The sequence below is a fragment of the Hesperophylax consimilis genome, chromosome 26 (assembly GCF_061612785.1).
Source record: "Hesperophylax consimilis isolate HC1 chromosome 26, BYU_Hcon_1.0, whole genome shotgun sequence".
NCBI classification, from domain to species: domain Eukaryota; kingdom Metazoa; phylum Arthropoda; class Insecta; order Trichoptera; family Limnephilidae; genus Hesperophylax; species Hesperophylax consimilis.
In genome coordinates, this window is record NC_142861.1 from 3,074,589 (window position 1) to 3,095,891 (window position 21,303).

The following is a 21,303-nucleotide window of genomic DNA, read 5'->3' on the forward strand; positions in this document are numbered from 1 at the left end:
ACCAAAAAAACATGATTTTGCATTCCTACGTACTTCATCGTCTAAATACAAAACTTTGTTCACAGGGGGTCATGTTGTTTTCCAAACTTTTATATTTCCAACTTCTTCCGCCTTAAGAGGAAGCTATAAACAAAAAATGTGTATATTCTTGGTATACCTTATATTGTGGGTAACAGGCATTAAAATCGCTTGACAAATGGAGTGTAGAAACGTTCGATTTCAAGCACAAAACTGTTTTTTATTTATTTTGTAAATAATTTGATAAGAAAGCAAAAAAGTTAATCAAGTGAAACTGTCACAGATAATCTTAGCTATAATACAGTATTTTTTAAAGTTATTTCCTTTATGCGTTCATACATCTCTATTAAAAAAAAAAAATTTAGTAGTTTACATTTATATTTTTTTATTGAGTAATTTATTTTTTATTTGTATTTTACTCAAGCGAAACGATAGGAAAACCTTCAATTTATCTAAAGAATATTTTTTTGTATTCATAATGTACACCAATTCGTAATAAAGATTAATCAAAATAGTGATTTAGCATTAAGCTTCGCCTTAAACTATACACTAAGAAAAATGAGTATTAATGATTTATTAAAAATCTCTTCAAATCATTCATAATTCGGTTAAAAACGAGATTGCAGGGATCGTTTCTTTTGAACTTTAAGTACATTCCTAATATATCTAAAGATGTGTTCATGCACCTGCATTTGCCTCGATAATATATAATGACGAAATGCGAAAATACTAGGATTTTTATGAACAAGTGTTCCGACATCGTGATAATATATTCGTATTTTACTAAAAAAATTTCACCAAACGTATTAGTTCATTCGTTAAGATGCTGCAAGCCCGTGTTTTAACCGGATTACCAATAATTTACTTAATAAATTAGCAATACAATACCCAAGATGGTGATTTGGTAGTCCCACTGAATCGGGGCAGTTGGGACTATTGTGGGCAATCACAATAAAAAATAGATATAATGGTGTGAAATAGTGGTTCTCAACGGGGGCGGTACCGTCCTCCTGGTGGCATTGTTAAAATCGAGGGGGCGGTGGTGGCCTCGAGGGCAAATGGAGGGCAGTAACAGGCTACAAGGGGGCGTTCATAGGAATTAAAAAAGAGAGTTTTATTAATTAATTAAAATAAGTCATACGTACACCATTGCAAAAATCTTACATGTGAACTGTTCAATTAGTGATTAGGTATAATGTATGGATTAAGGCGATGCACTACATCGTGTAATATTTTAAATTAAGCCGCTATCAATAACAACCCTTACGTAGATGGCGATAAGGTTTAAATTCCCGCATAACACCATCCGCCTGTTTTGATTTATGCAAGAAAAAAACATGGCCAAAAAGTGCCATTTATTTTATTTTGTGGATGTTCAGGCATAAATATTTAATTTTTTTTCGATCATTTTATAAATAAATTAATTTGCCACATTATACAATAAAATCATAACCGAAAATGGGTTCGTAAGTAGGAGATTTTGAACTTTAAAGCAGTTTTCATAGGCCTTTACATTATTTTTTTCTGGGGTTATACAAAGATTTATCTAAAAAATACTGGATTATTTCAAAGGCCAAGATGTATTCTACTCGCGGTATTTAATTAAAGCATCTGAAACATTTCTAGGCGACCAAATTTTCAAACCAAAAACACATTATTTTGAACTACTACGTATGGCATCGCCTTAATGGTATTTTGTTATTTTGATAATACTGTTTAAAAATATATATCTTTGGATGGTACAAAATATCTCAGAATGTTGAAAATCCACCCATCTGCACCATCATAAGTAGAAAATATGGCTTTAAATTGGCGGACTTAAATAGTAGAGGATCAAACTCGCAACGCCTGAGTGAGAACCAACACTGCTAACCGCGTTGGTCTTGATATTTCAAAACATGTAATTTTCACTTTTGCGGAGGTTTTTTCCGCGTGTGCTGATATGTTTTTAATGAAAGGGGGGGGGGGCATTGAAGAAAAAAACTTTAAAGATATTCCATTTAAAACCATCGATAAGTAACATTCCCAAAAAAATTAGCTGTGTAAAAGAGTTTTACCAAAACACAGTCGCAATCATAATGCACGTTTTAAAATAATATTTTCGTACTCTCCCTCTAACAAAGAAAACTTCTTTATGGGGTAAGTTGTTCCAGGGTAAGTACTTATCACTAAGTACTTATCTACTGGGGTACAAAGGGGTGTTTATTTTATTACCCGCGGAGTTGGCACATAGGGGAAAGCAGATAACAAATTGAAGATAATAGGCGGAAGCAATGCACGATAAGGGTGGGGTTAGGTTGTTTAGTTCAGATATTATCAGAGGGTAGATGTAATTAAGTACCTATTTAATATTCAACAGATTGGAAGGGAAAACATTTAATTAGATTGCAAGGGTATGGAAACAATACAAATCTTTAAAAGGGTTTTAATATTTATAAAAACACTTTTTAATGAGTTAATGATGGGGTCAAAGGTTTTTAGGGATTGTATATAATTTGCAATAAAAAATACTAGAATTCGTTTCCGATAAAAGCACTTCGACTCAGATGGAACTTCTCAGTATCAGCTCCGGTTAAAATGGCTTTTTCCGTAATAAGTCATCATCAGATCTGAATAGAAAGGACTCCCCAACTTCCCTCCTCCCGTCTCCTTTCCTTTCTCACTCCCTTAATCCTCATAACACACCAAGACTGGTGATTCCATAGTCCCACTGGCTCCAGACAGTTGTGAATCAACCTTCCTCTCAATCATCTCCTTCCCACTTCCCTCGGTCTCACAACATACCCCGCGTATACACCGGATTCGGATAGTTGGGACTGCAGTAATTACATTTTAAAAAAAAACAGATTATTGATTGCTATAGGTATTCGTATTAGATCGAGGAAATTAAAGACCAGTTCAATTAACATAGTTTAACATCAAGCGCCCACTGTAACGTATCACTTTTCAAAGAAACAACATGGCATTCACACTGATTACCCACCAAAAAATACGCCATTGTAGAAACTAGAATCCATCAAAAATTAGAAATGGTGTTCTCATGTCTCATGCGGCCGCGAACTCCCGTTAAGGGCAAAACAGTACATGTACCGTTATCGTTATAGATTTTTTATTGTTATTTAGGCGGTAAAACCGCTATCAAAATTATCGTCGGTTAGTTGAAAAATAATATTAAGGTTTCCAATCATAAAATAAAATGCAGCTAGCGCGGTTAGGTAGGTACCTACTCCATTACCTATACATACGTTAAATTGTAAGACCGAGTTTTTTTATGGCTAGGCAACATTATTTTTAGCATAGAATAGCTACAGAACTAAAAATTCAAATTTTAATAAAAATGTAACCATAGACATTTTTATAACTTATCATAGACGAACCCTTTACAAGTCTTACATTAATTTATTGGTAGTTACTTACCCCAAAACGATTTTTTTAACGTTTTTGAACTTAAGACAGACGTTGACTCAATCAACTGGCGTTATCGTGCTACTATAATTGTCGTAATAAGTTTGTTTGTTTCTCTAATATTGACCTAAAACGTGCTGTTTCATTTTTCTTATACATACATCTGGGGAAAAAACGTTGGGGCACGTTATTTAATTTTATATACAATGGGAAAATTAATATTTCAGAATATTTTCTACGCCTTCCTTAGTCATTATCTTACCCAGTACACGAGCTAAGGATTACGATAATGAAGGCTTTTGAGCTTAATTAAATGGCGCCATTTTATCTACCAACAGGGGCGAATTTATATATATTTTTTTAAATCTACTCGACTTTCTGCCTGTTATCAGTGGAATCTTTACACTGCGTGATATACCCGTAAAGATTTGACCAAGTTTTATCCTCATACATATATTAAAGTATATTTCTCACTAAAATTAGATATTCAAGCGTACCCATCTATCCAAAATAATTTTGTATTTTTTTTTAAATCGTCAAGTCGAACTCAACAATCTTCCTTATCACTAAGCTGTACCTAATATAAAAATAATTCAACAAAAACGAACGAAAAAAAATCCAATGAAAACACCGAAACACGTAAACAAAATAATATTATTATTATGTGTTTGACTCGTGAAGGGAATTTCAAGCGGGTTCCAAGTTCTATTCTTATTTTGAAATTTAAATTTTCGAATTAATAAGACGGCCGTGTTGCGACTCGCCACCGCGATAACGTTTCGAAAGTGGTTGACATTCCTGCCACGATAACAATACGAGAGAATACATCACTTTTCATAACAATTCATTGACATTATCAGTGTTCGTGATAATAATAATTAGCTGCAGGTATATTCAGTTTTTGAAGGTCTATCTACGTTTTCTTAGAAAAATGCTATGAATTATTGTTAAAAGAATTATAATGAATCATTTTCCATAGTTGAAGAAGGTACCGTAATAAATTGTTGTTTTTTTGTTAAAATTGTTCCAAAGTGGTATCTCGAATTCTCTCATTATTAGTATCTTCGAGAAACCACAGAATCGAAACGTTGCTTGAAATGGCTTTAGACATGTTTAGTGGCCACATCTGAAGTCAGGCACTCCCCGGTCTTCCTCTCCCACTGCCGTATTACCACAAAACCATGCAAGCCTGGTCTCATTTCCATTCCTTACTTTTTTTCATTCTCACAACATTCCCAAAATTCGGAATGACAAAGTCCTACTAGCTCAGGGCAGATGGGATTCTTATGCGATACCTAATCATATAAAAAATATGAATAAAACTTGACATGTGAATACGAGGCAAGTAAGTTAACTAGATAATGATAAAAGTGCATAATAATTTGAGGGTTATTAATTTGTTTGATCTACGTACGGGATAATGTCCGACGTTATGTGGACGGGAAAATGAACGATAGAAGTGTTTGTGGGTGTGTGTGTATAATATCTAAGTAGGTGCGCGTTCCGATGAGCAGGACGAGTTTATTGCGTGTTTTCTAGAAATCTACTTTTAAAACTTTCTAACCCTCCGGAGGGGGAGGTGTGCGGTGAGGGGTGGGGGCGGGGGGGCGCGGGGCGCAGCCACGAGAGAGGGTACCGTCCTCCATTGCCTCTCCTCCCGTCGACGAGTGAAGCCAGTTGCACCAAATCACGGCCGGTCGCTCCCGCAGTTCGCATGATTTACAAGAAAAAATCGTCCTTTCGGCTTTTCGTTTAAATTTTTCGTTTTCGTTTCTGAATTTTTGGCGCGCTTTCGCAGTGCGTGCCAAACGGGTAGTGGAAAATCACCCGAACGGCAGAGAGTTTTCGTGTTGTTCGCAACTTTTGTGAAGTTTGAAAGTGTAAATTTGGCAACACGGTGAAGTATATAGGTAACTGCGGGATTGATTGATTAATTACTGGGATATATTATAATAATATTAGTGATCTGTGGCTGTGGTGTGGACGGTGGACTGTGTGTGGTGCGCGGAGTTCGCCCGTGCCGTGTTGGTGTGGTGGCCTGCGCCCCTCCTAGATATTTTCCTCGCCTCGCTCGACGCTCGGTCACGCCGCAGCTCCGCTCGGTAACGCTCGGCGGGGATCGGCTGTTTCCGTCACTGTTCGCTCCGGCCGAAGGGCGATTAACCCCAGCGTAGCGGGAGAGAGACGAAAAATTATGCTGACATGGCGTTCCAAAAACTGCGCTGATCGTGTCGTGCCTGGAGAAAAATTCACCCTCAGCTTCGAAACAACCGGAAAAATGAAGAGGTAATTATTTTTGTAAACCTCAACCCCTCGCGTATCCCTTGGTGTTGTTTCCTTATGGCGAAATCTTAGTGACAGTGTGGCAAAAGTGTTTCAAACGGTGCTCCGAAAATATTACGCAGGGTCGTCGTACTCTCCCCCAGATTAAAAATCAATATATTTCAATAAATCAATATTTTACCGTATTACCCCGCGCCGCGACGATATGCCGCCATTTCAACGATGACGGTGTGTTTTTTGTTGTGTGATATTAGAGTCCATTTTGACCTCGCTCGGCGGTAGGGTGGCGCAGTTGTGTCAGTACAGTATCGGGGAGGCGGGGTGTATGCGCGGCCGACCACACCACACTCTAGTTCTACACGGACACGGCTCAGTCACATTTCACAGGACTAACATGGCGGAAGGGCTGCGCCCGTTTCCCATCCGAGGGTTGTTAACTTTTACACTTTCGTAGAATCTCACTGTTTCACTAACTCAAGCTCTAATGTGATGTGTGTTTTTGCCGATGTTCCCATCGACTGGTCCCGTGTTATAATGTGTCGTGATTCGTCTCGTTGCCCGCTGCTGATGACGTAATAAGTGCTCGGTCGTTCAATGCGTAATAATAACCAATGTGCCTACAACAGATAGCGCTCCTGACACCTGTAGGAATCCTCATCTGTGACAATTAAACCAAATTAATCTGAATTTCACTACATAATATTATACTATCACACTCGTGTTTGAATATAAAAGAAACGGGAAATGTTGCATCCAGCCATTGAAGCATTGGCTTGAATTTGGAATAAAATTGACAGTTCTATAAATCCATAGAATTGACAGGCCGCCATAGACAAGGATTGTTTCGGCTGTGAGATTTGTGATTTACCGTTTGCTGCGAGCGAATTACGGGAAATGGAATTTAAATGCGAGAGCTGAACAGTTTTTAATACCGTAAATCGGTACGGAGAAGAGATTCTCGCTTCCCACCTGTGCCGCCCTCGATAAATAACCTTGATAGCTTCTTGGGCAGGCAGTCGCCTGTAGCCTATACCTACGAGCTAACTGCTAGTTGGGTATTCTCAGCAGTTGTTGCTGCATTAGACCTCCGCTAGGCTCGGAGCTCTGAGTAAATGACAAATAATAATGGCGACTGCCTGATGCCTCACGCTTTCCAGATGTTTTCTCGCCAGGCGCTAGAAACGTGTCTACGCCCGCCAAATAAAATTCTAGCCGTATTCTAATTCAATTCACATTGGAAACCCGTTAGAATCATGTTTGCCAATTCCGATGAAAGGAATAATCCACAAACTTACATCGGAAAAATTTATGAACATTATTTCTTGCAAAAACTTTATTTATGTGTGAAATATACAATTCTGAAAATATCCTATCTACAAAAAAGGTACGCGCCTTTACGTGTTCATGGGTTGAACTATGGACTCCCTTGAGATTTATCAAGTACATACTCCTGTCTAGTTGTCAATCCATCCAATGAATATCTTTCCAAAATTACAAAAATATATGAATTCCGTTTTTGTCCATTCGCACGTACATTAAAAATTATTTTAAATCCTTAAATGATAAAATCTAAGAAGTTATCAGTAGATATTTCGTTCAATTGTGATACGTAGATATTTCGTTCAATTGTGAAGACGTAACCAAACTTTCACGAAAATGTATAATATTTTTGTTGATATTATCAGCAGTATAAAATTCACTACACAAACCCTTCTCTAATTAGGAACCGATAAATTGAGCACATTAAAAAGAATTATTTCTATATATTTTTTAAATCGTGTTGGAAATGCTTCCTCCTTGAATGCATTTGTTTCTTTTCTCCAATTGTTTTAGGCTGATTTCAAACTGTTGTACAAATTACCCATGTTCTTTTTTTAAATGATGCTGAAAATATGCAATGCATTGATAAATATATTCTTTATTTATATCCATGGTGTATTTGGAAACGCACTTGAATTTAAGAGGTTCTTTTAAGTGCAAGAAATTTTCATCTTGAATAAACTGGTATTTTCCAAAATGAGGTCCCTTCAAGGTTATATCAGACAAAACGGGAAATAAAAAAATTATATATGCTTAACATTTGTCCTTCACATTATAATTAAAAGTTTTACGTTAGAAAATGAGGATTTCAATCATTTGACACAATTTATAACGAGCCTTATTGGAAATGATGTACCTACCTAAATCTTGTTTTACAAAACACAGACAAAACTTTTTCAATGCAACATTGCTTATTAATGCATACATACAAACTTGCTTCATAGAATGTTTGCATAGGGGTAGAATTTAAGATAATATGAGGAATGTTGGATTTTAAAATCCTCAAAACAGAATTTAAAATTATAGTTTGTTAACCCATATTTTTTACTAAAATACATCTATTTTCAAATGGCTTTTAAAAAATATTTATAAATGAATATTTTGGTTTGACTAAGTTTTAACCTTATCACCGCCGATCTGGTAGGACCAACATTTATTTTCTATATTAACCGCTTTAATGTTATCCGGTTTCAGGGAAATGTGTATAGGTACGTGATTGCCACTAAAAGTGGATAAAAATGTGTTATCATCGACGATGAGTCTATCTATCGAGTTTCAGCTCAATCGGATGGAGGGAAATGTGTTAATTCCGCTTCGAAGATTAGAATTCGTTCATTCCCGAAAACAAAAGTGACATTAAAAATTTGGCTATAAATAGATATAGGGTTTTCCAATAAGAGGTGTTATTTTGAATAGCCCGCTATTACGGTAGATGTTACTTTTGAAGCTGTCGTTTTTTGACATTTGACAGGAAGAAACTACGCCATTAATAAAAATGGAATGATACACGCTTCAACAACGCATTGAAATTATGAAAATTCACTTGAGTGAATCAAATGCAAATCAGTGGCTACATCAACAAGCAAAATTGTCGCATCTGGGGCTCGGAAAACCCAAGAGTTATTGTTGAAAAGCCTCTCTATCCTCGATGTGTTACTGTTTAGTGCGGTTTATGGTCCGGCGGAGTCATTGGACCTTACTTTTTCGAAAATGAGGCTGGAGCAACAGTTACGGTGAATGTATTGCGCTATCGAGATATGATTAATGATTTTTTATGGTCGGAATTGGATGGTATTGATCTGGACAACGTTTACTTTCAACAAGACGGCGCCACGTGCCACACAAGCAACGAAACCATTGATCTTTTACGATTGAATATCAAAATAACACCTCTTATTGGAAAACCCTGTATATTCAAATTTAAGACAAATCCATGGCATTGAAAGAAAACTATAGATTAGCTCTTGGTTACTCGGTTATGCGGTAATTTATTGCAATAATTGTGTCCAATCATCTTTTTGATTTTGGACACAACAAATTAAATTAATACTTTAAGCATATCTTGTAAGTTTGTTGCATCTATCAACTAAGCGCATAATATGTATTTTTATAACAGCTTGACATCGTCCCCCGTACTTATAAAAGCAGGGTAAATATAGCGCGGCACTTAACGTCTGAATAGTACAAAATGACTTATAACCACTGCTTAGATGTAGTTAAATTGTGCGTAAGGCCGGTTTGAGTATGGAGCTATCATTAAGTGACCTTCGGTTTGCCTAATTTGATTTTATGTCATTTTTATATCAAAACATATTGAATTGCTTTAAATCAGGGTACCTAGTCGCAGTTGATTCAATGATATATCCAACCATAAATACCATATTTCTTGAATCATATTGGGGTCGTCATAGGTATAGTACGCATCTGCTGACCCTGTATATATGGCAACTGTGCGTAACTGCTAAAAATCTGTAAAAATCTCGAATCCACCAATCTTTTTGAAATATTCCCCCATCTTATCGAATGAGTTTTCACTCTTTAAAACGTGTACCTTGGACAAGAATGCTATTTGTTGTGTTACAACTATTTCAATGAAAGATGCTCTGAAAAACTGGCATCATTGACCCTTTAGGCACCGATGCATAGGCAGAACACAACGCAATCGTATGCCCAAATTTGTACACTGTAATTTACCACATTAATGTACTCAACAGCTCGGCTGTCCCAGATTTGCTCCTTATCCTTTTATCTGTAAAAAAAGCCTTTTTGCACAGCATCCCCAAAGATGATATTATATTCTTACAAAATAAATAAATACAACAGCTCAAGTTCGACTCTATCATAATATTGTAACGATTAAACATCACAAATTAAAACATTAATGAGATATATTATAGACATAGACAAATCACACACTTACTTTCACATATTTTTGGTTCCTTGGAACGGGCAATTTGCCTAGTTAGGAACCAATAATTTCGACCTGATAAGGTACAATCTACAATCACTAAAAATATTTTAATTATATCTTGTATCATATTGTACTGTGTGTAAATCTAAAGGAATAAATAAATAAAAACTCCAGAGCCTCAAATAGGGAGTTAATTAAAGTTAAAACATTTTGAAAATTACTGTGATTAATTTTTCGGTTATTATGCCGAGCTTCCCGCTTGACCAACGTTTCGTACTGCATTATAGTGTCCATCATCAGGGCAGGTGTGTGGATTGTGGTGAAGTGTTTACTATGTATGTAGAATTAACGAGTGTGTAGAATACTATATAAGCTTAATAGTTTAAGGCGATGCACTACGTCGTGTAATATTTTGAATCGAGCCGCTATCAATAACACACCTTGCGTAGATGGCGATAAGGCTTAAATTCCCGCTTAACACCATCCACCTTTTTTGATTTATGCAAGAAAAAAACATGGCCAAAAAGTGCCTTTTATTTTATTTTGTGGATGTTCAGGCACAAGTATATAAATGTTTTTCGATCATTTATAAATAAATTAAATTAATATATAAATAAATTAAATTAATATATAAATAAATTAATTTGCCACATTATACAATAAAACCATAACTGAAAATGGGTTCGTAAGCAGGAGATTTTGAACTTTAAACAGTTTTCATAGGCCTTATACATTGTTTTTTTCTGGGCTTATAAAAATACTTATCTAAAAAATACTCGATTGTTTCAAAGGCCAGGATGTATTCTACTCGCAGTATTAAATTGGAGCATCTGAAACATTTCTAGGTGACCAAATTTTCAAACCAAAAACACGTGATTTTACATTACTACGTAGTGCATCGCCTTAATACGATTTTTTCATTGAGTTGAGCTAATTTACTTGATAAAACTGTTTAACTCTGCATGTTTAAATGAATGTTATTTCAATACATGAAAGTGTTATAGATAATTTCGTATTACTTCTTTTTGTTCCTATTCAATTTGTTTTCTTTTACAATAATTTTAAATAAATATGTTTATATCAGTCACACTTATCTACTGCACTGTTTATAGATTTATGATAGCCTTTATGTAAGCCTTTAACGGATAATAATTAATAAATAAATAATAACGCTCACAAAACGCTATCATCTCTATGTATATATAAACACACACTTCCTCACAATCTACACATCTGACCTGAGGATGAACACTGTAACGCTGTACGAAACATTGGCTTAAGAAGGAGGAAGCGCAACACAGCATAATAAAATATAATCGCGATGAAACAGGCTTTTTGGACGTGAAAATCTCATATCATATCTTTTTTGTTGGAAATTGCCTCGGACGGGTTGTTTCGGAGAATTTGAACAATTATTCAAATTTCGAAGTTAATTTTCAAGTTCTGTTAATATTTCAGATCTGTCAAGCAACTAGCCTATAATGATATAATAACAGAACTTGAATAGAATTTTCACAGAACCCGAAAATGAATGTTGAAATTTGATGAATTGTTCAAATTCTCCGAAACAACATGTCCTTTGTATTATTACCTGAAGATATTTTTTTTGTCAGTTGTTTGTAGTGTTGCATTAAACCCTCTGTTTTGTTTTGTATATTTGTTAGGTGTTATACACCAATATTGGTAATCTCTCGCAGGTGTTTCTGTGATAATTTCACAACCTGAAGATTAAACATTAAATGTTTGTTTAATGTTTGCTGGTCGCCTCTCCATTCGCCATTGGCCATTTGTAATGGAAGAGAAATTGAGGTAACCATTAGGAATGCTAATAGATTTCTGATTGAACATATCTGAGAGAATGCGGGTGACTAGGGATATTTTGAATGGTCATTATTTATACAAGTGTGTAAATATTTTCTTTATCCACGGCAGGAAATGAGCTTTATTATCTTTTAAAAGTTTTCTCAGAGAAATCTCAGTAATATTCTTAATTTGTTTTAGATAACTAATTAAATAACCATCTTGCTGTTTCGTCGCAGGGGTAGGCGGAGAGTACGGACTGCCAAACAACTCGGTCTTTTGGCACACACTCCTTGCCTCATTCACATTCATACATCGTCTCATACTTGCTCTTCTGTTATTCTGACATCCCCAACTTCTTCTATCATTCACACTTGTGTCAGATATTCTCCTCACACCCCTTTCTTCGTTTGGTGACCGAATAACTCATCAAAATGACAATTCAACACACCTTTAAAAAGTGATGAAAGAAAAACTAGGTTTATAGGTTAATTTTTTCTTCACTTTTAATGGACTTTGTATTACTTTTTAATTGTCGTTGTGTTGAGTTGTGATGGAACCTTTCGTTCATTCCTTCTACTTGCCCAAACCACATAAGCGTCCCTTTCTCGATCTTACTCATTATGCTTACATCCGTCTTGTATTCTGTTGTAGATGGCAGCGTTATTTTATGTAATTCTAGTTAACCACCCGGCATCGTCAAGAGTTTCAACTTTTTTTTTTACTCCACACTGGAAATCATTTCTCTCGAGACCCGTGTCATGTTTAGTGGTGCTGTGTGGATAGTCTCTTTGAGGATAGGAAGGAGTGAACCTTTTGTTGGAGGGAGGAAACACAGAGGCTAGCTAACTCATATTATCAAACAATACGAGTTAGTTAACAATACGGCGTCTTGTCTTATTTTTAGACAGTTAACTGGCTATTTCAAAACTCCATATCATGTTAGAAATAATGTTGACATCTAAAAATAGTTGTGTTAAACTAGAATTTCTAGATGGCAAAATTGTGTGAATTTCCAAACAGTGTCAGGAACTTTTTGCAGACAAAACAGATTTTCGGCAGCAGTAAAAATGAAAAGTTGCGCTATTATTAGAAAACTAAACATTAGTGTTGACATTAGAATAATATATTAATTTTTTAGTTTATTGCTGACACAACAAACTACATATTTAGCATATAATAACCGGTTGTTTCACAGAATTTGAACACTTTTGGTCAAAAATTCTATTCAAGTTCTGTTATTATTTCATCATGGGCAGGTTTTTTGTCTCGTAACGTAAATATGCGGTGAAAATCTCAAATCATTATTTTCTTATTATTTTCCTTTTCACAACATGCGTCCCGCATAAAATATTCTATTCCTACACAATTGTTATGGATATTTCAATTGGTCCTGAAAGGAACTATACCCTCTGAGCACACAGCACAGAAGTTGACCTGGCTCACATTGTGTGATGTGTGACATCATCCTTATTGTATTTCATAACAATTTGCCAACGAGGAATATTTTACGATTGCAATATAATACGGAAATTATTGTGATGCATGTGAATTTATAATATCAAATATTATTTGCACTTTTTCATCTGCAACATTAATGATATATTTTTTATAGCTGCCTTGATAATTTTCCATGTGACAGGCCTCTGGCATATTCCGTTAGATGTTTTCCAATAAAATCAAAAAAAAAATGGAATATTTCTGAACTGCTTTTGAAAGGTGATTAATGCAAACATAAAAAGCTTTAAAAATGGCTCATCTTAATGATTATATTTTTTTGGACAAATTTCTAAACAGTATAAAATAAATCCGCTATTCGCATCTGTTTGTGCTCTTAGTTCTTCTAGACTAACGGATTTTGATAGGGTTTTCACAATCGTCTAGAGGATTTCTTCTAGAAGGTTTATATTTATATAATACATGCATATTTTATGTCTAGAAAGAAGAGTCGATGTTTTGTAATCAAGTCTTAAAAAAATATTTCGGGCGCTTACATTGCTAACTCTGGCGTTAGCAATGTAAGCACCCGCCTTATGAGATACATCAAAATAATGTAATACAGAATTATATATCTTAAAAAGTGCTACAGAAAAGTCCACAACGGTATATGTCAATCTCCTTAGCGTAACCCCTGGAAATGTCAGCGTTACATCACATTATTGCCACCTCGCTTTTTTGTTGTCTCGTGTAAAAATAATTAATAAAAAATTCATAATTCTTTTTCAAATTGCAGTGGGAAAGAGTGTGCGAAGGTGCACATTTAAATTTTTCTGTGCTTAACTTTTAGATTTGAATATAAAGCATGGTGTTTTCTCTTTCTGACACCATTTAGATCATATTTATCACCATGAGAGTAAGGGAGATACAACGATTTCTATGAGACCATATGAGTTGTTCCCAAAAGTGGACAAATGTCTGAGGGGTTTGTCAGATTATGAATACTTTGCTTGGTAATGTCTTTTGTGATAGAAGCAACATTCTGAGCAACTAATGACTACACCAGAACAATTAAGAAAGTGTCAAGCGGCAAAATAAAATATTCTTGTCTAGGCTAAATATGTCATTTTAACCATTGTCATCATCGCAGTGCTATATCCCAAGTTAAGATTTTACTTCCTCTACACAATGATCACCAATGGTTTCTGCTTCCAACCATTCTTTTTTCTTCTCCAGTCCTCCGGCCTTCTATAATCTTCTTCCGAGCATCCAGTTCATCTCTCCCTTCATCTTCTCTGGGTCACTTCCACCAGGCATTCAATTGATCGTGATTTTCAGTGTCCTGTCTGTCATGTAGTGTTAAATACCTCATTCAAGCAGCACAACAAATGTCCCGTACAAAAATATCTAATCACTTCACAAAACATACTTATTTTGTCGCAGCTCTTTTTCTTTGTACATAAATATTTTGTGTTAGTACAAATTGACAGTACCTTACTACATTTGGTGTGTATGTCACATTTTATGCCACCCCCTACCCGCAGGATACGAAAATATTCTGGGGAAATTTCCCCCCCCAATACTACAAGATTTTACCTCCTTTTTGGTTTTATCACACAACACCTCCTTTGAGGTGTGACACCTTTGTATCGATTCTCTAATCCAGGCCGCTCGCAATCGCCGTCTAAAGTACATACATTACTCGACATTCTTATTCCTGATTCTCGTCGAAGTTACATACTTACATACGCCAAAAGTCAAAGGTTGTTCCACTCAAACGAGTGGGTCGAACCACTCGTTGTTCGAGTGGAATGACTTCATCGAGAATCGAGGCCCCAAACACCACATTTCAGTATTTCCTCAATCGTGTCCTACCAACATCAGTCATATTGCGTTTTCCCCATCCCGACAACTCGTCCGTAGTCTTTAGAACTGACTGAATCCTACAATGGTTTCATGTTAGCTACCTAAGTTCATGGTTCAATTTAATTCTACGTCCGATTTTATAGCTTAGATCAACAAGCGTTACGCGCGCTGCTTCAGACTGCTGCGTAGAAAAGTCCCACAATCGACCGCACTGTAAACGGTTACCTTACTTTAGTTGACTTTACTTTTAGGTGCCATATTATCAAGCTATTTCAACTGAATTCAATCTTCTTTCCTTTCGCTTATATCCTCTAAAGTCCAACTCATCCAGGATAAAGCCACAAGTCATGATTTTACACCATAATGTTCATTTTAAAATCTTGTAATATTTAATTCCTTATCTTGTGTTACCCCATTGAGATAATATTCCGAGGCTCGGTGTAGTTTTCTGGGCGCAGACCATAACCACACACTTCTTATCATACGATTATTCCTGCCACGAGCACAATGCAGCTTGTTGACGTGCACGCATAATAATAAACATTTAATATTACACACCCAGCTTACGGCATCGAGAAAAACCTAAATATAAACTTTACAAGGATGAAAGAATAATTATTAAACTACCATGTTAAATCTGTTTATGAATCGAGTCCCTTATATTTTGTAGGGTTCCAAGTCGTAAATTATGTTCTTCTGTGACAACAATATTCCATTCTTATTTATTGTGTTACTAAGGACGGGTTGTTTCGGAGAATTTGAACAATTCATCAAATTTCAACGTTCATTTTCAAGTTATGTGAAAGATTTTTTCAAGTTCTGTTTTTATTTCAGTTTTGTCAAGCAACTAGCCTATAATGATATAATAACAGAACTTGAATTGGACTTTCACAGATCCCAGAAATGAACGTTGAAATTTGATGAATTGTTCAAGTACTCCGAAACAACCCATCCTCAGTTTAATTTATAGAACTACATTTTAATTTTTGGTTTATCTTTTATACATTCAACAATATTATTATTAAACTAATGGACCCCTCAACGCTTCGCTAAATGTCTTTCTCTGACGTCTTCGACTTCTTCCACTGTTCACCACATTAATTTTTTTTTAATTTTTTTTTTTTTATATTAAATCCACACAGGAGGCCCTGAAGAAAATAATTTCCCTCAGGGCCTATGTCATCTTTGGGGATGCTGTGTGGAGGGTCTTTTTGTGGAGAGGAAGGAGTGAACATGGGTCTTGAAGAGTCACATGTTGTAGGAGGGAGGAAACACAGAGGCCGGCAGTTCGTTCCACAGCCGAGCTGTTGAACTCAAGAACGAATCGTAGAAGCGACCCGTTCTCATGTGACAAATGTCAACCGTGTACAAATGTTGGGCGTGCGTTTGGCGCGCTATATTAATCTACTCCGTATCTCATTCCAGCGCAGAGATTTTGCATTAAGTATTCCTCGGGCGTCCCCGACTTCTTATACCATTCAAACCACTATCTAAACACTCCTGCCACTAATAAGAACAAACTTTGAAATTTTCAGCGATATCGGTCGACTGCTTTGTCGAGTTTTCCGAGCGCAAACATACGCAGACAGTCTTTTTTTATGTGTTAAGATTTAAAAAAAAAAACAGTTTATTTATAAACAAGCTCTGCTGTGTAATTAACGTTTGATAATGCTTTCAGAGGACAGAAGAGCTGTAACATGTACAGAGAAGAACTTGATAAAAAATAAATTGTTTTTTTTATAAATTTAATAATAATATTGTTGAATATATAAAAGAAAAACCAAAAACAAAATCCATTCTTAATATACATACAGTTCTAGCGTTGAGAGCTCTGTTGTATTTTTTTTGTAACATGCATCGTTTATGCGAAAGAGGGAACGTTGCATTGGAGCTATCTCCAGCAGGATTGGTCAACTTTGCGGACCAGACATTGATATCTTAATGCTGATTTCTAGTTATGACCAGATAATACAGCTTAAGTTTAGCCAAGCAGCATGTTGCGTTACTTGTGAAACCTTGGTAGATTTAAAATTTCTTATGGTTATGCTCTTAACCACTCAGAACATTAGAACGTCAAAAGACGTAAATATGATAATAGCGGTTAAGACATTAGAACGTCTTTTCAAGTAAACGCGCGAGATTTTACAAAAATCGATTTATTTCCATCACTAGTATACGGATTGCCATGATTTAAAAAACAGAGTATCGATAATGAATAACGCTACGCGTCTGTATTCAAGAATATCTATGGAATGTAGAGGTGCATTATCTAAGCCGATTGGATCTGTCATCTTGTTCGTTCATAATTTATTGCGTTTCTAAATAATTTAGTAAAAATATTTTAGTTTCGACGGTTAATATTTTGAGGTGACTAATAGTTTTTAATTATATTTCTTCAATATATAAAGTGTTATTTCTTTATGATACTCAGAAAAAAGTACATTTTTCACGGCTTTGATATAATGGTAAGCGATTTTTACATATTTTTGACGTTTTCATAAAATGTATATTTAGAAACGCAAATATTTACGTATAACAACACAATGCGATAGTGGATTTCATAATCTTTCCAAAATATTTTTTAGAATGAGGCTACGTTTCCCAAAACGTGAGTTATGAAGCTTTTAGCAAAACTCGTAAATAACACAAAAATTATCACGTTTTGACAGTTCGCAAAGGAACACATAGTAAATAAAAGTCTTTGTCTGAGAGGTTAAACCACTGTGATCATAGGCTACATGCTAATTGACACGAAAACTGAATATCAGCTGTTGTACAACATTTAATTTCAACATATTATCCATATGAATGTGATTAGTAACCAATATTCTTGTCTTGTACCCTGTTTATAATATTTTGTATCAGTCAATCTGTCAAATGTGATATCATCTCATTGTCCTGATTGTATGAGATAATCTCTCTTTCTGCACAATACTGATAACTACATTCAGTTTATTAATAAAAGTGGTGATATAATTATTGTTATCAATTTACTCAATAAATTATACACATAGGTTTTCATATGAAATTATTTAAACAGTATTCGCATTTAAGAACTTGTTTCTTGTCTTTTATCTTCTGCATAGATCTTTCTCCTTACCCTAGATTTTTATTATATTATTGTACAGAGCCGGTCCTGTGCAAAAGGAATTGCCGACTTGCCAAGGATCCTAGGAGTCAAGGCGCTGATAATACCGAACATCTAATACAGGTTCTTATTAGCGCCAGGCTCCGTTTGGCACAGGGCTGGCCCTGATTATGTACCTACAAGTCCAGCAATTCATAATAGAATTTGAAACACGTAACGAAATAACTATTAAAATGCGTTATTTTCCATTTCCGGAAATTGAAATACTTACTCATTATTATCTGACTAATAAATAGTGCTTTATTTTTTTTTAAGCGCGTATTAAGACGAAACGATACCCTAGGGAATCATAACGACGTAAGTGAAGAAGGCGTGTGCAAAAACATGAATTGACCCCGGTGCATTGGACGGACGGAACTTGCCCTAGCAGGCCTAGCAAATTGATCTTTCTACGGGATTTATTTTAATTAATTCTGATGAACGTATTACTAAGATCTCAGATGTTGAAAAATAAAATCTGGTGCTTGCCGCTAATTTTATAGTTGAAAATCATTTTATAAATTTTTCATACTGTTTTACGTAAAATATTTTAATGATAAGGTTCTGTTTTTATTAATCTTAAATATAAATAACTTACATCCATGGGTATCAGTCTGAAAAAAAAAATTAAAAAATATTGTATTTTTGAATTATATTGTAATTAAGCCTCGAGCAGACCCCCGTTATTAGAGCCTTGTGTCTCCTTAAGCACGTCCTTATTTTCTGTATATTTATCATTATTAATTTCAAATGACTATGTTTTATTACAAGTTCATTATTGCGGTGCATTCTGTAAACTTTTGATATTTGTGTAGTACTTTCAAAGGCAACGAAATGAGTCCAAAGTGCTTGAGATGCGGTCATATTGGGTATTGTTCCTTGATAAAATAACCTCACTGTGGTCAACATACATTATTTCATAACATTTTCTGTTGTTATGTATTATGTTATTCTGCCACCGTGTTTGTTTGAAAAAGTTAAATGTCATATTTTCTCTCTCCGTTTGACAATGCAAGCAATTATTATTCAAAAGGTGCTGAACGAAAGAAATTTGTTTTCATTACATGTTGTTTGTACTTATTGATTACTTCCTAGAATATAATATAGCAAAACATTCTATGAATACTTACTTCCTGGCACTATAAAGTAAACCTGTTGAGTCAGAATAACAAGGGTATGTATTAGACAATGTATGAAATTGAATGAAGCAAGGAGTGTGTGCCAAGACCGAATTGTTTGGCAGTTCATCCGCTCTTCGATGACAAACCTACAATGCCCAAATGGTGTGAGTTAGCTAATCTATGCATCCTTAGGCCCAGTTTCACAGAAATTAAAATGTAGCATTGTAGCAATGTTATGCACAAATAATTAATTAATTTCAAAAAGCGCACATTAATATTATTTATTTGTGATTCCACACTAAAAACCCACAATACTGCAAAAGACACAGTTTCAAATTTGTTTCTCGAGGGACTTCTCTATTAATTTATTATTTGTATTCTTGTTCCATTTGTGTGTTTTAAGATGACTTGATTTTAATAAGTTGTTTTTTTTTATGTTTCCAGGGCTCGCGATTGATAGATTGATATCTCTGAATACAATTGCAGAAAGCAACACCAAGAAACCAAATATACACTAATATAAGATTGAAAGGAGAGCAGTGAAATAAGAAATACAATAAATGAAGATATCGTTAGGCGGCGCAGAGAAAATATTTATATTTACACCCGTTAATATCTATATAGAGAGAAATTATATTTTTACAAAACTACACTTAAGTGGAGTGAACTGATTGATGAGCCTAGTTGATTAATAAAATAAATACAAGATGGCGTCTCAGAGATTCTGTCTGCGGTGGAACAACCACCAGTCCAACCTTCTGTCGGTGTTCGACCAGCTCCTTCACGCCGAGACCTTCACAGACGTCACGCTGGCCGTCGAGGGACAGCTGCTCAAGGCGCACAAGATGGTTTTGTCGGCCTGCAGCCCCTACTTCCAGGCACTGTTTGTCAACCACCAGGAGAAACACCCCATTGTGATATTGAAGGACGTGCCCTACTCCGACATGAAGAGCCTCCTGGACTTCATGTACCGGGGAGAAGTGAGCGTCGACCAGGAACGCCTAACTGCCTTTTTACGAGTCGCCGAAAGTCTCAGGATAAAAGGATTGACAGAGGTTAACGATGAAAAGTGCGAGGCGCCCGCTCTCGGTCCACCGCCGCAACTGCACCGCCTTCACCGCGGGAGCAACTCACAAAACAATCAGGCGACACCACAGAGTGGAGGATTACTTCTCCCGCTGCTGGGCGGAGGAGGCGGCGGCATGCAGCCGAAGCGCAAACGCGGACGACCGCGCAAGTTATCCGGTGGTGAAGAATCGATGGATCAGTCCCGCGACCACTCCATGGTCAAGGGAGAACCCGAACGTCTGGAAGTAGCCGTTGGTGCGGAGAGCTTCCAGGGAGACGAACCCGCTTCCGGAGACGAGGAGGCCCTCCTCATCGACGAGGGTGATGATCTCCAACCGCCGCCCTCTCCGCAGAACCGCTCCGACACCCCAGGTATGTCCGCAAGTCTACTTCATTGGCCGGATCCCTGTATTTAGTCAACCCTCATACCTGTTGTAATATACTTTATAATGCATTCTTTGGTGGGACGTTTTAAACTATTATTGATAGATCATCTATAAGATAGATTGCTGGATTATCTCCGACGTTGGCTGTCCAGAGTTTGAACACAAACATTAAGCCTGCAGTAAACTTGCTCAGCAACTTTTTCTTGCGTCAATCGATTGATTCTTTCCCTCCGTGAAATGATGTATAATTACATTGATTCGATTTAATTGAAGCTTTGCTAGTAAATTGTCCTATTTGTGACTTTTCTGCATTTCTGGTAATGGAAGGGTTATCAAAATTTTAAACAATATATGATTCAATTCATATTTTTTGATTAAAAAAATATAATAACTAAAGCCTTGTAAAATGTGTCAGTAAATAACAGCTTGTGTAATTATTTTACTGGGTCATTTCAGATAGAATACTAAAAGTAAGTTGTCTTTACAACCATTTAATCTGCGCCTATGAAACCGCAATGCCGTATTAAATGTGAGTGGATTTGTTTGAAAGATTTTGATAAC

At 35.8% G+C, this 21,303-nt stretch overlaps 1 protein-coding gene across 1 annotated transcript in view; it reads left to right on the forward strand.

The window, feature by feature from the left end:
• Positions 1-4,894: 4,894 nt before the first annotated feature.
• Positions 4,895-21,303, forward strand: part of ttk (zinc finger and BTB domain-containing protein ttk) — a 67,547-nt gene continuing 51,138 nt past the window's right edge. Inside the window, exons 1-2 of the mRNA XM_089647614.1 lie at positions 4,895-5,709; positions 19,733-20,728. Of these exons, the coding sequence (XP_089503740.1) occupies positions 19,996-20,728 (733 nt within the window). The 5' untranslated portion in view covers positions 4,895-5,709; positions 19,733-19,995. The remainder of the gene's footprint in view (positions 5,710-19,732; positions 20,729-21,303) is intronic.